The sequence below is a fragment of the Peromyscus californicus genome, unplaced genomic scaffold, assembly GCF_007827085.1.
Source record: "Peromyscus californicus insignis strain IS unplaced genomic scaffold, ASM782708v3 Scaffold_9__1_contigs__length_137607984, whole genome shotgun sequence".
Classification (NCBI taxonomy): domain Eukaryota; kingdom Metazoa; phylum Chordata; class Mammalia; order Rodentia; family Cricetidae; genus Peromyscus; species Peromyscus californicus.
The window spans coordinates 96,054,342-96,071,950 of record NW_026294617.1 but is presented as its reverse complement, the minus strand read 5'-3'; the positions used below and the strand labels follow the sequence as shown (position 1 = coordinate 96,071,950).

Here is a 17,609-nt window from a genome sequence, read left to right as displayed (position 1 = left end):
TCTGCATTTCCTGGTGTTTCCAGATTCTCTGAATGTGCTCAGATTTCCCACAAGCAAAACCTCACATGCTGTTGAGGACCATTTTGTCTTCTTAAACTAGGTAAATTGGGTCTTCAAGAAACGTACTTCATTTGAACTTCAAGGAGTTTATAATTTTAGAAATCAGAAATCTGCATTTGTCTGTTATAGTGTTCATTATTTCATATATTTCATCATATAGAAACAACATTCTCTTTAAACTTGCTCTTCTGTGTCCTGTAAATGTACTCATTCATGGTTATTTATGAGTGGGTACATGCACACAGTGTGAACAGGTGCATGGAGGCCAGAGATTCTCACTGGTTGTTTCCTTCTATTGATTTCCAAATTACTATTTGAGACATTTTCTCTCCTTTCCCTGAATCTGGAGCTCACTGGTTTACTAACAGGTGGCTATCTGGCCAACAGGCTCCAGAGACCCTCCTGTTTCGATCTCTGGAGCACTAAGGGTTCAGGGGCAAACCATGTGGGGCCTCTGGAAGAGAAGTAGGTGCTCTTAACTGCTGACCCAAGTCATCTCTCCAGAGATTATTTTATTTTTTATAGTCTTCTACTTGTAAATGCAAAAAAAAAAAAAAAAAAAAAAAAAGCAAAAGCTTTTTATAAGAACTGTATAACGGGCCGGGCGGTGGTGGCGCACGCCTTTAATCCCAGCACTCGGGAGGCAGAGGCAGGCGGATCTCTGTGAGTTCGAGGCCAGCCTGGTCTACAGCGCGAGATCCAGGAAAGGCGCAAAGCTACACAGAGAAACCCTGTCTCGAAAAACCAAAAAAAAAAAAAAAAAAAAAAGAACTGTATAACAAGATAGTACTTTACATTTAGCTAACCAAGTTGCTATAGTTTAGGTCTGGAGTCTCCCTTAAGAGACCCATGTGTTGAAGCCTTGGTCACCAGCCTGTAGGACCTTTAGAAGGTAGAGCCTAGGATATCAGACTACTGTGGGTGTGTTCCTGAAGGGGACATTAGGACTCCAACCTCTTCCTCTCTCCACTTTCCAGCTTCCGTGGAGTGATCACTTTTGTTCCATTACAAGCTCCCTGCCACATATACAGTCTCATCCCAGGGTGAAAACAATGTTGCCAAGTAACCATTATTGAAAACTTTGGAAATAAGTGACAAGATAAAAACTACTCCTTTTCTACAATAATTTTCTCAGGAGTTTTGTCATAGTTATGAAATCTGAGTAGCAGTAGCATACCAATTTTTAGTAGGCAGAATGGAAAAATACCCAAGCATATTGGAAGTAATTACATAATTACCCTGATCTCAAGGAAGTGCAGAACAAGCCTCACTTAAGTATGACCTACTCATAGTGACAAACACTGAAAAAAGAAAAAATAGAATAAACAGACACTTTATGATTTAGAATCATAATACAGACTATTATAGCCAGGTGATTGATGTTAATATGAGTCACGACAAGGCAAGTTGAGAGCATTTATGAAATGTCATGCTAATAACAATTTTAAGAACCTGCCATGAAATCTTCTAGACTATCAAGGTAGTCTAAAATAAGCAAAATACAAGGTGCTGTAACAACCAAGAAGAGCACAAAAACGTGTGCAAAATGGGACTGGAGTCCACAAATATTAAAATGATATTAGGCAAAAAAAATAGGAAATATGAGCAAAACACCAAGTTAGTTAGTAACGAAGTATTAATACCAATGTATCAATTATAAAACATATAGTATAAAAACATGAGATTAACACTAAAAGAGAAACCTGGAACATACACCAAATGGTAATATCTTCCTAGTAATTATATACATCTAAAATATTCTAATATTTAAAGACACTTACTAACAAATAGTAATGAAGAAGAGATTAAATAGCATTAAGTTTCAGTAGAGTATGCAATACCAGATACATCACGAATATTAAATTATGCATTTCACAGTGTGGCCCAAATCAGGAACGGAAGACAAGATAAAGAGAGATGGTAGAAGGACTTTGTGAAATGGACAGCATTTTCAGAGAATTACAAAAAGCACTATGGTTTTTCACAAGTGATGCTGAGAGGAAAGATAATACAGAGAGCAAAATGTATGAAAAATACAAGGTAGAAAGTGAAGACCACTTTCCAAGACACTGTGCCATCATATAGGGGACATTCGGGTTCTCCGCAAACTGGACTTGTTTGCAGTTAGTCCAAGGGCACTGGCCATGGCCAGTGACTCAGGAAGCAAGTGAACACTACCAAGAAGCAAAGCCAAAGATGGTGAAGGAGGATAAACATTAGGCACAATGTCCCGGAGGGTCAAGCAATACGGAGAAGGCAATATGAAATGTCAAAGTGAGATCCCTGGTGATTTTTCCCTGAGAGGAGCAAGCAGGGGGTCTCATTCAGAGCAGTAGAGGTGGGGAATTATGAACTGTTATTAATCATTAAAGGTGGATTATTATAAACTACTATAAATGTGTTAGAGGTAGGCAATTATAAACGATGAAAGAGGTTTTCTAATGTACAACACAGATCATTGCTAACAGAATTAACAAGAAATATGTTTGCCATACTGTGGTGTTCAATTGTTCACAAGGGCTCATAGTCAGAACTTTATAATATTTTAAGGCCTTTTGATCAAAATCATGATTAATGATAATTTTTAACTAGTAAGAAAGACGATTCTAGGCCTATGGACTCGCTGAACCTGTTTTCTGTGGCTATAATTGAATCACTGTGAATGGGTTGTCTATGAGAGAAAGTCTGTTTGGGTTATGAATGTCAATGTTGGGAAGCATCAGATTATGATCCTAGTAACTGCTGTCTGCAGAGGGATGCTTGATAGTCTTCTGTTTGGGTTATGAATGTCAATGTTGGGAAGCATCAGATTATGATCCTAGTAACTGCTGTCTGCAGAGGGATGCTTGATAGTCTATCACAGCACGGAGTAAGAACCAAAGAAGTAAATGCAGGTAAGGGAAAGAGGAGCAGATTCTCTTTAGACTCAGGAGAACCCTCCAAAGTGTTATCAGTCCATTCAAAGAGGCTAGGTTCTCACAACCAAACACTTCTTAAGTGCCCTGCTTCTGCATACTTCTATATTTATTGCTAAAATTTGAACAAATGGGGGCTAGAGAGAGGGCTCAGCGATTGAGAAAATGCATGGCTCTTACTGAAGACACAGGTTCAGTCACCAGCACCCACACATATGGCAGCTTACAACTGCATGCCACTCCAATTCCAGGTGATTCGATGCCCCCTCTGGCACCTATGGGCTCTTGCACATCTGTAGTGCTCTCACAACCATGAAGACACACAGCTACATATAAAATAGTAAGTAAATATTTAAATTTCAATTTAAATAAGTGAACCATAAAGGGATACATTCAAACCATAACAAAAAATAAAATAAAACAAAACAAAAACAACAACAACAACAAAAACAAACTCTGATGGCATTCTGTAAGAACTACTGTTTATATGATCCTGGATTATAGTAGTAGGAAAAATGGTCTTAAAAAATAGTTATAAAATGCTGACAGATTGATGTTAGATGCACAGAGAAGTACCAGTTATATATTTCCCAAATTCATAGGTAGAAGCCCCAATCTTCAGTACCTTCAGAATAGAGTACAGTGACCATATTTGCAGAAATGATCCTTAAGAATTCATATAAATCTCGGTCACTTTGGAGAGAGTCCACTGTTACAGGTGCACCGAAAGGAAGAGGAAATGAAGACAGATATACACAGCAGATAGACAGCATGAACACACAAGGTAAGTGATCACCTGTAGGCAAAGTGAGAGGTCTGAGTGTGTGGGAGCACACACATACACACACATACACACACACACACACACACACACACACACACACACACACACCCTGAGCTCACCATTTCTAGAATTGTAGGAAAATAAAATTTTGTTGTTTCAGCCCCCAATTTGTGGTGTTTTGTTACAACAATCCTGGCAAAATAAGTCAGTTATGAAACAACAATGGCCTGTTCTGAATTTTGTAGCCTCATGCACTCATTTGACAGCCTTGCTTATGCCTGGAAAATGGAGGAGGGAGTTCTTGTGGGATGTGGCAGATGACAAATCTTTCCACACAAACACGTCATTGCCTTTTTGAGTCACCTCAAGGATTCATGATGAGAAAGTTTGTGATCATGACTCCTGTATCTACCCAACTGAGAACAATGGGATGTCAGAGACTGCTCTTTCTTACAGACTGCTCTATCTGTGATATGAAAAAAAAATACTTTATGAATACATAAGCATTGGTTGAAGGAATACACCAAATTTGGAGTATTTTTTTTTTTTTTTTGCTTTTTAATGAGTTGGTTTAATTAATTCAAAGTGATACAGAATTCAGAGTACAATAGAGATGAAGCAGCTCTGATAGGATTTCAGACTGGGTTTACTTTAAATTCACAGCTGAGGTAGGAATTGCTGAACACTAGAGACAATGAGCCACTCTATTATTATTTATTATTTTTTTAAAGTTTATTACAATGTACAACAGGCTCCAGAATAACACTTCATTCTGACTACAGGTGGCAAAGATGTTATGGCAGGGAATCCAGATGTTTCCAGGGTAACACTTCATTGTAGCTGTAGGTGGCAAAGATATTATGGCAGGGAATCCAGATGTTTAAATAGGAATGGAAGAGGGTCACCATCATCTCAGATATAAGGAACAGCTTACTTTTTGCCAGATTTCTTAATTCCATCTATGGCCAGGGGTCCCTTGCCCACAGCCTTGGCTTTTAGCTTTTCGAGTTTCTTCTGCTTCTCTTTTTGTTTCTGCTTGAAAGCCTTATCTTCCTCGTCCATCCCCTTGGCCTGCTTCTTGGGCTGTTTCAGGGGCTTCTTTTTGCCACCTTCACGGCCCGACATGGCCAAATTTGGAGTATTTTAAATTTATCTGTTCATCTTAATGAATATGGAAGTAAATACTTACAATGAATGCAGTCATTTACTTCAAGTGACAGGGAGAGAAGGCAGAGGTGAGGTTTTTTGCTTCTACAAAAAACTTGGTCTAACTGAAGTGCATTTTCAACCTCACATCTCTGCTTTTATTGCTTCTAAACCAGATGCATATATTTCCCAGCATAAGTATCAGTCTTCCAACACAATGTGAAATTGGTATCATTCATTATTTATAGTATTTTCGCAGGTGGGAGCAATCAAGTCTTAGCATGCCTTCCTCATGTGTTGGAGTGATAATTGTCAAAGTGAAAAGACACAGAAAGGGAACAGAGTTAGGATAGGACTTTCATTCTTAAAATACATATTATGTGTCACCTATTTTCTGGGGGCCTTACATTCCCAAAGCATCTTAATGAAATATATAAGGATGCTTAGTTTATTTCAAATGAAAACAGAGCTTTAAAATAGAGAGAAAGGGAGTGGATCTGGAGGGGAAAGAAGGGGAGGGGAGGAGAAACTGGGAGTAGTAGAGGGAAGAGAAACTATAATCAGGGTCTTGTTCATGAGAAAAGAATCTATTTTCAATAAAAAGAAAAAAATGAAACATATTTTGGAGGCATTTTAGTCGGTTCTGGCAGCTATAACAAAGCAGAACAGGCCAAGAGGCTAATCCATAACAGAAGACTATTTCCTAGAGTTCCAGGGGTTACATGTGTGAGTTGAGGTGCAGCCAGCACGCTCCACTTCCAGTGGGTGCCTTTTGCTGTTTACCTGCAAATCACCACCTTCTTGCATCTCCATACATAGATAACAGGCTCAGAAAGCCCCCCAGAGCTTCTCTTTCAGGAACACTGGTCTGCCCTTGAGACATTTAGACTCACAGCTCAACCCTCCCCACACTGTTCCGTTTCCTAATGCCACTGCATTACTTAGGATTTCTGTATATCCATTGGTTGGAAAACAGTCTACAGAACAAGGAAATGATCTACTAAGTTTTAGATCCAGAGTTTTGCCATAAATCCCATGTGCTTTAACTCAGAAGACACTGAATTTCAGCGTCAATGCTAACAATTTTAGATATGTAATAAATACTAAAGCATGGAACTTACATTTGTCTCTCAGGGATCTGAAGTGCTGCATGCTGGCAGGTCCTCTGTGCTCTATAGCACAGCAAGAACACGAGGCCACCACTCGTGGAGTAACTCAGGAGTAACTCAGTTTATTTAGGTGTTTTCCCCAGGTCATTCTTCTGTTCTGCATCTCCCCAGGTCCCCTAAGTAGCAGGAAGTGTGTAGGGGGAAGTTTCTCTGCTTAGCCCTGCAGTCCCGACAAATCTCTCCCACCTGAGCTCTCACAGCCGCTTATAAAATAATCACTCAGAAGATTAATATTAATTACTCTATTGTCTATGGTTCAGGCTTCTTGCTAGCTAGCTCTTACAACTTAAGTCAACCCATTCCCATTAATCTATGTTTTGCCACATGGCTTCATGGCATTAACTGTTCTCTCAGATCTTGCTTCTCCTAGTAGCAGCTTGGAGCCTCTCCTCTGTCTACACCTTTCTTCTCTTAGTCTCTCTTGGATTTCCCTCCTGGTTCCATTCTGCCCTGCCATAGACTAATGCAGCTTTATTTATTAACCAATGGGAGCAACGCATAGTCATAGCCTGCAGAAAGACATCTCCCAGGAGAAGTGTATGTCCCTTTGCTTTCCTTGATGTAGCACTACTGTGGCCATGTATGGAGTCCTTTGTCACAAGCCTACAGCTTCATGATTTGCACAATCCCTACTTCACTTCTGACAGTCAATATTGCACTGAAGGTCACAGATTCCCTTCACATGGGACACTGAATCCTCAGACATTTCTCCAGCTAAAATAATCTCACGTGATTGCATATTATCCACAGATTATTATGTGACATGATGTCACTGAAAACATTAGATAATACTATATATAAATATCATATGAAGTACACAAAGTAAATCATGTTATGGTTAGAACATTGAGTCCACAAGGCAAACTTATAAAGGGCTTTGAGGGACATGCTCATGACCTTTGATGCTATCCTTAGCAAAACCAGTTTGTACGCTATATTGTAAGTATAGAGGAGGGAGAAGAGATGTACCTGTGCTATGATAATGAGAATAATACTACAAATACAGGTTCCCATTACAGAGACATTTTTTGAGCCAAATTTAGGATATAAAAATTACATAGATACTAAAAGGGAGGGTGGATATCAATAAAATCTGGGTCATGCTCATGGTCCATATCCAGAAGGGGTTTATCCATCCTGTCACTACAGTAGGCTCAGTCTCTGATCTGGGGTTGAGGACGATACATTTGCTTTAGTAATCTTTAGCCTACTCTCTGTATATCCTCGTGACTCCTACCTATCTGTGGCCACATTCCTTCAGTTTATTATCTACATGCCTTCATCACTCGCTCCTAGGCCTTGATTTTAACATAACCACAACTTTGCTCAATATATTTTATACCCTCACATAACACCCACTATACACAGTGACTCCCTTATTGTCTGGGTGACAGTGAAAATATTCCCAGACATGAACAGTTAAACTGTTATTTGGAAACTCGTTAAAAACAAGAAATGATGCCTTTGGCATTCTATATATTCTGCCTGCTGTTTTAGATCTTGCAGCAAAGCATCCCATAATGCTCTGAAACAATCTTATCAAATAACAGTTAATTATAGGAAATTCAGCACCACTTAGCATCCTTGCTAATGGCGATGATAACAATATTACCTCTTCATAATTTTTATGAGATGAGACAGGTCACAGTTTGTGAAATGGTACCCAAGTTCCACATAGATTTCTAAAATGTGTTACATGTTATATATGTATGTGTACAAAAATACCTAGAAGAACAAGAAATTCAGAAATACAACTTCATTATATATAAAAAAAGAAAGGGCTAATGAATATTAATGTAAGACTATGGGTATATTAGCAGTGCAAAAAGCACAGAGGATATGTGTTCAGTCTCTGAAACTAGATACCTGGATTCAAATCCCAGCTGCTACACGTGTGCTGAAGGACCAAAGACACATGAGGCTGAAGATTCACGAACAGCTGCTTTGATTGGCATGTTTAATAAGTTTAAAAGTGTGCCTAGCAATTGGCAAACACACAAGTTAGAAGTTATTAGGAGTCTTTACAATAGTTATCTTTTTTCAAAAGCCAATCCCTTATTTCTTTGATTTTCTGACTTCCTTCTATGTCACCTTTAACCTATCAATGAAGCTCTTGAGTCTCACCCTTGAACAAGAAATCAAATGTGGCAAATTCCTACCACTCACATTGCCACCATAGTCTTGGCATGGGTTCTCCAACAAGCAGTGCATAGGATGAGTAAGTTCAAGTATTTGTTTTGGAGACAATACTAGAAAACAACTGTTAGGATGCAGGAAGGTGAGACAGGAAAGGGAATAAGTTAAAAGAATATGCTATGTATGCTATGATGCTCTAAGGACAAATGACTCACGTTACCTACCCCAGGGTAGCTTGTGCACATAGGGGCATCCATAATCATGCAGGCTGTTGTCCTCCCTTTGGACTTCCATACTTCCCCTTATTTACTTTGATGGAGCCATATTTTATCAAATGGAAGAAAACAATCATACCTGGTGCTCTCATGAAATTAACGTACACAAATGACCCTCCCAAGGTAGGCTGTTTCTGACAAACCTATTTAAAAGATTATCCCACCTCCCATTCAAGAAAAAAATATAAATAAAATATGAGCATTCCTCCTTTATCAACATATTTAGCAAACTTACTGAGTTTTAGAAATTAGGAATTATGCAACATTGTGACGACACAAACCATTTTACAATTCTCCTGTAAAATAGAGACAGTAAAAAGTCTACAGCCTTGGAGCTGTGGGAGTAAAGTTAAACAAAACAGATATGCTAAATGTAACTGAAATGCAATATTCTTATGGTTAACAATTTTGATAGTTCACTTTAAAATTTTTTGTAAAATATCTTCTGATTAATCTTTCATATCTCTCCTAAACATATACTTCCATTTGATTGTTTATTTTGCTTTCTAAGTTCCTTTCAATAGGGTTTTTCTGTCTCCCTCTCTCTCAGTGCCCAATTTACCACTACTCCTTTTCTCTCAGACTTCCCAGTTATTCTGATTCGAGATCCTTCCAGACCCCTCTTAGGAGGCTCACTCCTCCCTCTGAGTATTCTGCCCCTGCTCTCTCTCCTGCAACTCCAAGCTCATCAGGGCCTGGACCTCTGCTTCTTCAGGACCTCGGAGCCTAGTGTTTCTGTCCGCTTCAAGCTGTTTTGTTTCTCAGCTGCAGCACTGACTTAGGGAGTCTTTCTACGAAACTTGTAAATAATTAATTTTAGGTCAAATTTTTGCCACTGGAAACTTTTCCAAGTTAATAACAACTTTCTTTATCTCCATGAAGAAAGTATGTTTTGGTGGTAACAGTGGTTAGCAACTTATTAATAAAAGATAAAGTCTATAATCGGAAGGGATATGTCTTCTACTTTGGTGCAACACTAAATCTGATACTATTTTTGTTGGGGAGGAAAGAATTATAGGGGCAATACAACTTCTTGCTGTTTACACAGCCTGTCAATAGGAAGTATTATCAAAGGCTTTGAGAGACAAGTCAAACCTCAATGGCACATTAATACTCCCATCGTCTCCATTTGTTTCGTTCCAGGTCTTATATGATAACTTAAATAACTGAAGACATGAGAGTACCTGAAACAACCACAAAAATATCCTCACAGAACGAGTTTCTCATGCAGCCACACAAAATGTGGCCTCTTGGTTTCTCAGCTGGGTAGCCTATCGCTTCAAACTTATGCTGCTCGAGCAGCTCCAGGGATGGTTTGTGAGCAGGAGTTTTGAGCGTTGGGTCACTCTAACCCCAGAAGAATGATGGCTTCAAGGCAACAAAAGGGCACAGACTCTCTTCTGACAGATAAAATTGAAAGCCCAGCTAGCCAGGATCAAAGCGGACAGACGGGTAGTTTATTTTCTCTTGTCAATCTTGGGAAACGCTATTTGTTGTTGGCATTTCAACAAGCAAGATTTATTGCGGGTGAAATGTTAATCTAGGGCCTTCTCTCCACCTTGGCCCAGGTCAGTAGGCACCCAGAGTGGTCATTCTGGAAAGTGGCGTTTTCTAATCACCAGGGCTTCTGTGAAACCAATGTGGGAAGTGATTGATGTGGACACAGAAGACAGCAAATGCATAAGGCAACAAAGACGTAGATTAGAGGCAAAAAGGAACATTCCATTCGCAATGAAGACAGGGCGGTTTCATATATACAAATAGACATGAATTAATAATGTTTCCATGTTTTATTCAGGAAAAGATACAAACATGCACACCACTAAAATGTGTGAAGAATTGAAAATAGGGTCTTTGTATTTAATAATTTGGACAATTGGTTTTTTTTTTTCCTTTGAAGTTCTGAGGCTGAGAAGAGCTTCCTCACACCATGGGGTGTGGGAAGAAAGAAGTCAGAATGATTATAACATTAAAAAGATGCAAAATAAGAATATTAGAGTATTTTATGGATAAGACATTTCTAGTTTTTTCAAGTGATTTTTAAAGACTCCTTTGAAATTGAGATTTGAATTATACATAAATATAGCCACAGGGCTGGACTTCTAAAATTCCACACCACAGTTCGATTGTAATCTAAAAGTGATACCAAGAATGCATAAGCCCAAGTCCATGTAACTCCTACAGTAAAAATAACTAATAGAACAGGGAGGGAAATGAAAAGCGTCAGCAATGCATCCCCCCCAGCATATCAAGCAGGTTTTCATAAGGAAGCTGTGGTCATCAATCACTACCTCATTACCAGCCCGTCATCTGGGCTTAAGCTAAATGTATTCTGGCTGGCTGCCATACTAAATGTTCAATGAAACATCCTTAAGGCTCTCTACAAGTTCGGCTGAAGTCGCACATGCTATACATCAAAGAGGAACATTAGCGTTATCATAGCTTAATAAATAGTGCCATTCTGGCAATGTAATCCCATGTTCTAGAGCGATCTACCATCCCCAGTCTTATACTGCTAAAATAAACAATCGTTCTGTCTCCTGTGAGGTTTATTTAATGATAAATGCATTTAGGGATAATTAGTCATGCTGCTTGCAGATCTTACAGATATCTATCTGAACTTGTTTGAAAACACAAGCATGGATGAGCTTCACAAAGTATTTTAAGATATACAGCATGCTAAAAGCCCATCTTGGACTATTAGTCATACTGGGACATGGCTATTTATCATTATTATTTTGATTCTCACTGGAGAAGTTTGAAGCCAAACAATAGTCCCAATTTTACTGTCTGATTTTTACAAGTGTGAGTACTACAGATATGTGGGATGCAACCTTTTTTAAAAATAGCTGCTTGTTGCTTTTGGCAAAATTATAGCCTCTAGATTTTTTTAAACATACTTATAGATGACATTACCTTCATATTATAATCTATAACATCATATTTTTGCATGGGAGGATTGACTGTTTTAAGGCAAAAATACTCAAAACTGTTTGAGAATGTTGAATGTTTGTACAATTGCTAATTAATCTCAGATGGTCTTTAAGAGCCTAAGGATAGAGATAGAATACACACTGCTAAGAATACTATTCCTGGCATCTATCCAGCTAGAAAAAGTAGAAGTTGTTCTAACACATAATTTCAACTCCATCAAATCTGTACAAATCATACAACCTCCTTTGGTGTCTTACTAATTACAAGGTTTTTGATTTGGAACCTCCGAGAAAAATATTTAAGGTTCTTGAAAGTCAAGCTGAACTGAAGTCAAACACCATTTTGAGCTATTGTGGGTCAAGGCAGGCTATGTCAGCAATACCTTAAGTTAAATAAGAAAGTCAGAACAAAATGTGTAAATGAAAAAGTCAAAACAAACAAACACACAAACAAGTGATGGCCAAACAGGTAAAGATTATCTGGCCCACGGCATGAGACAGATAAGTAGGGTAGTAAAATATACTAAAACTTCTACTAAGTAAACGGCACTAAAATTAAGATGGGTAGCTTGAACTAGTGTCTCCCTGAAAGCTTAGAAGTGAAATTGCTGCCACCTCACTAACTGGAATATGACATCATTTCAAGATGTGGGCCAGAGACCATAAGAGACAATGGGAATAGTCTTTTCATTATTAACCAAACCAAGATGTCTGTCCACCGACTGTCGTAGACACTATCAGACACACAATTAGCATGTAAGAATGGAAATTTTTCCTCCATCCTCAGATCCTGTCTATGGGAGCCTGTGAATTACACTAACAAAAGGCAACCAAGACAAAGGATTATTACAACTTTGATTTTATTGCTGTTTACTTTAGACATCATCTCATTTATAGCCTGGGCTAAGCTTAAGGAAGAAAAAGAAAACCCTTACTCTTTGCATGAAGATGAGCTTATAAAAGAGAAGCAAAACTCAAGCATTTAGACTGGTGATCCTTCACCACAGGGGAAATGACTAAGACTGGATGTAGACATTTTAGGAAAGTTTGTTGATGAGACTGCATTTTGGTGTTGACTTGCCATCACAAGTGTGGAGTTTCCTCTACTGTGAAAAGACAAAGAATTTTGTACTTTGAATTTAGGTGTATCAGATTATGGATACAGAACCTTCTCAATAGACCTACAGGTTAAAGCAGTGTTGTTTTGAGAAGGTAGATTCTGACCCCATCAACACCCTGACTCAGGACCACAGAAAGGGAGGGGCTAAAGAGACAGAACCACTAGTCAAGGAGTGGGCCATAGAGATGAGGACAGATATGTAAGTAAAAAAGCAGCACATATTTTAAAGCTTCATTAAAAATCAGCCTGATAGGCAAGAAAAAATCTCCTTTCAAATGGCTTGTTCATGTAGTCCAAATGATTCCCAAAACAATATAAAATATAGATGTTGCCCATGGTTGGCTATCAGGAGCACTGGGGGGCGGGGGGGGGGGGGATTGCTGAAGATATCACATATTTAGGACACAAGAACCAGATGATTCAAACAGGATCTGATCTAAAAGACTCTTTTCTGTGGTCTAGTTTCCATTTTACCAGAAAATCAGGTGCAATCTGCTAAGGGAGAGAAGCAAGTAAGCAGTCTTAGCCAACTGCAACATCTATGAACCACAATAAAACTATGAACTACATCAGTTTTTGAATCATGAACTTACAAAAATAATTCAATTGTAGAATGCTGGCAGAAACTTTAAAACCAGTATGTCAGTACTCAAACTGGAAAATGACACGGTGAATGTTTTTCTCCAAAATACAGCAACAACTTATGACACAAAAAGGTAGAAACTAGATGAAAAAAATCATTGCTATAAAATAATAGAACTAAAATATAAGCATTGAAACAAAAAAAAAATAGCTAAAGAGATTAGTCGTGCTCTGAAGATGGCAAAGCAGTAATTCCTCATGAGACCAGTGAATTCACTGGTGAGGCAGAAGAAAATGCCTCAAACCATGAGACAAAACATGTGAAAGATGCCAATAGATGTCTCAGAAGGTTCAAAGAATAAAATGGAAGGATAGAGGCGAGGGGACACTTCTCAGTATTTGACACTGGTGGCCACAGTAGGCACCGCGTTTCCACAAAGCTTACAGAATGGTGTCAGAACAAAGCCTATTCATGTCTGGACCCAGTGTAACTGACAATACCAGGATTTTTAGGGACAAAGACAAGCCCCTCAGGACCCAATCTAATCTCATCCATCTAGTTGCAATTGCTTGCAATTCCTTTAACTGGAACCAAAGCCCGTCAATCTATAGCTAGAGATAAAAGGCTTAAAATGCAAATATCCAGGGAGGAAGGATGTGCTCATCCGTGCTCTGTTTTACTTAGATGGGGTGTTCAAAACACCAGAAGAGCCAGTGAAGAGGAGACTAAGGCTCTGAGGAGAAAAAACGCTGAGGCTCAGCCTCAGGCCAGGCTACCTATTGGGGAGGCTACAGACCTCAGCAGATCCTTAGAAGATTCTGCTCTTTTTTCTTGGCTCTACCACACAGGGTGGGGTTTTAGTAGTCCTCCCCATCTTCCTCCTTGGCCTACCCTTCTCCAAAGGCCAATGGCCTGTTTTCAGGTCCCCAGTGAAGAATAAGCCTTTTCTTTAGTGACCCGTCCAAATGTGACATATCTTCCTGCCAAGGGCAAGGGTGGTGAGTATGCGGCTGTTGGGATGGGTGAAGAAACCTTAGCTTATCCCTTGAGTTTTTCCTCCATGGGAAAAGGTGTATACAGCACAACCATCAGAGGAGTGGATTTGCTTACAAATTGCCTTAAAATCATTCTTTAGCTAATAAATATATGGATATGAGTTAAAATCCTGAGCCTGGATTTCCTCAGGGCAGTGGATGTGTGTGATACATGTGAAGTAGCTTCAGTACTTACACTGTACATATGAGCTACAAATTTAATGACAAACGATCTGAAAGAAATATTTTATCATTACTTCATAGCATCATTCTTAAACTAGAATGATACTTCATTTTTTCCTGTAAACTGTTTTATCATCATGTATGTCAAAAACAAAACAATGATCCTGTTTCCTGAAAACATGTATGCCTTAATCCCACAGTCTCATGTTATTTAATACTTAGTGGTTACGAAGTGATCATCATTATGGTGATTATATCACTATATGATTACATATATAATCTTACCATGTAGTAATAATATCGACATGAAGGTATTAATATTAAAGTACTTATGTCACCCAGGCAAGTCATATAATTGACTTTCTTGTTGCCTTCTGAAAATCTGCGTTCCCAATTTTAGTGGCCACCTGTTCTCCATGTCTCTGTATGTGCATTCATTATTCCTGGCATTGATCAGGCTCAGAAGGTCTGGGTTAAATCTCAGATGCTTATGGCTGTGCAGTCTTGAGCCTCTCAATGGACCTTTCCAACTTCATGTGCTTTATGACAAAAACATGGCTTCAAGCCCCATCAGAGTTGTGACAATTTAGGACTAATATATTGATAGTTACTGGCACCTGACAACCATGCTTTAGGAATGACTTCTATCAATTAATTTTATAGGAAAAAGAATATAGGTGAATGAGATGAATGAAATACAATTTACAATTTTAATCATTATTACTAAAACTCATCCTAGAAAACAAATTTCTACTTCTAACCCTTATCTTCCACAACACTTAAGTAAACAACGTCTGTGCAAATGCTGATTTTTCCTCTCAAAAGCTTTCAGTGGCCCCAAGTATAGTCTGAATCCTCACATTTCTGTAACAAGTGAAAAATTTTATCATTGTTATCGTAAAGACCAAGAATGAAAATTCTACTCAGGGAGGGCATTGTTAGTCAGTGGAATGCCTTGACAACCTGTTCATGGTCATTAAGAAATCCCGTAAGCATCAAAGCCAGGCTTAGTATGCTGCAAAGTGCCAGTGCTACAATTTCACACTGCAGGAAGCTACTTGGAACTCCAGAGTTGGGAAAAGATTATGTGGGGCTGAAGATGCTTGATTCGATACAAGCAGGAAAAAACCTAACAGAAAGAATTCATCTTCTTTAATCCTGCCAAATGCAGAAAGTTCTGGAACGAGTTTGTCTGAAATTCTTTCTGTGGGTTGTCTTCTACTCTAGGAAATAAGGATCTATGCTGAGATAAAACCTTCCCTGACTTTTCTGAAGATGCCTACTTTTAGTTCTTATAGGGAACACCTTGTCTTTCTTCTCTTACTAAATAATAAAGTCTAAGTGTACCCACTTGTCCAGGTATATGCTTTTTTATTAGTGCAAAGTACATACCAAGACTAACTCCGCTGTTAATTTCTTTTGTTACTGTTTTTCACAAACACTGAACCAAGGGTTGTAAGAGTAAAGGGAAAACATCCGAAGTCATGAGGGTGGCTGGTGGGAATCAGAGGGCTAATGGTCGGCCTAAGAGTCACAGAATGTTTACTTTTCTTTTTTCTAGAAAAAAGTCATCAGTGTGTCAAGGTAGAGAAAAGAGGAAGGAAAAGTAGTCAGTGGGAAGTGAATACAGAGTGACTCCATGAAGACCACAGAACACTGGTGTGATAGCCAAAAGATTCTGAAAGATGAATGATGTGTATCTTTGTATAAATAGAGATATGTGAGAGTAAATTATTTGAATAGACAGCAGATGTAAAATTTAAAAAAAAAGGGATTAATCATCAGGAAAATAAAACTAAAACCACTTGTGAGACGTTACCTCACTCCAGTTACAGTGCCTACTATAAGAAAGATGAAGAATAAATAGGCAAGATTTCTCAGCAGTAAAGATACTTGCTATCAAGTCTGAAGACCAAAATTAGATCCTAGCACCCACATGGTGGAAGGTGAGAACTGACTTCAGCAATTATTTCTCTGACCTCCACAAGTCCTAGTGTACAGATCAGTGTGTGTGCCCCAACCCCTACACAAAAATAAATGAATATGAAATGTGACAAGCATTGGAAAGGATATGAAGAAAGTAAAATCCACTATTGGCAGGGATATAAACAGATCATATGGAGAACTCTCTGGTAGCCCTTTAAAATGTAAAACGTGGAACTCCCATAATCCTCAGCAATCTCACTACTTGGTATGTATCTAAAGATATGAAATTGGTATGTTAAAGGATCATTTGCACTCCTATGTTTACTGAAGCTATTCACGACACCCAAGAAATGCAAACCAACTAAGGGTCCAGTTGGGTGAATGAATAAAAACAAATGTGACATACTCACACAAAGGCAACAAACAACTATTTTTAAAAGATGATCTTTCTGTCATTTGCAACCACAAATGGACATAGTTTTTAATGAAACCAAGCTAAAATCAGACAGTGTTTCATAATCTCATTTATATGTAGGATTGAAACCAAGTTATTTTTCATGAACACTGAGAGTAGAGTGGTGGCTATCAGAGTCTGAATAGAGGAGAGCTCAGAAAGAGGAATAGAAAAAGTCCAGTCAGTAAGATATTCTAACTAGTTAGATAGAAGAACTCAGTCCTACCACTCACTGAATAGTAGAGTGAATAGGGTCTGCAATAATTTACCAGGCAGATTGAAAAAATGCTAGGAAGAAGAATTTCTGAGCTTCCCACCTCCATCTCCCAAATGCTGGGTTTACAGGCTTCCACTACCATATTTGATGAACAGGGTGAGGATATTGAATTCAAGACCTGGTGCATGCTATGTAAACGCCTTACCAACTGAGCTACATTACCAGCCTGAATATATATATATATATATATATATATATATATATATATATATATATATATATATTTTGATGTTTTAAGTGTACATGTACATTTTTCTCCAGAAAATAATTCTGGATGAGGCTATCTGATCACTATGGAAATGTGGCAAAAGTTGTTTACAGGTGATGGGTGAGGCAGAAATGATGTGGATTTTGTATTTGGATGGACTACATCTTTTAATTCACTAATCATTTGACTTAAAGTTCTTAAATTTTAATCCAGCTTTCACCACTTAAAAATTGAAATGAATCTGTATACTTGAGGATGATACAATGAATCCCAGCTATTATATATGGCTGACATATAGGAATACTTAAAAAATTAAATCCTTTATACCATATTGATAATGGCATTACTTCAACATAAATATTTCTGTAAGGCTGAATTCTGTTATCTTCTGCCTCATGTCATAGAC

At 38.3% G+C, this 17,609-nt stretch overlaps 2 protein-coding genes across 3 annotated transcripts in view; both read right to left on the bottom strand.

Annotated features, from left to right (window-relative positions):
• The window catches only part of Dpyd (dihydropyrimidine dehydrogenase), an 849,077-nt gene that overhangs the window by 535,238 nt on the left and 296,230 nt on the right, over positions 1-17,609 (bottom strand). The window lies entirely within an intron of this gene.
• On the bottom strand, positions 4,591-4,884 carry LOC128105377 (translation machinery-associated protein 7-like). The gene has a single exon (XM_052730493.1). It carries the CDS (start codon positions 4,882-4,884, stop codon positions 4,690-4,692), a length of 195 nt encoding a protein of 64 aa, XP_052586453.1. The 3' UTR covers positions 4,591-4,689.

Bases quoted from the DNA above. Each gene is read 5' to 3' on its own strand.
- LOC128105377 (XM_052730493.1), bottom strand. From the start codon at position 4,884: ATGTCGGGCCGTGAAGGTGGCAAAAAGAAGCCCCTGAAACAGCCCAAG.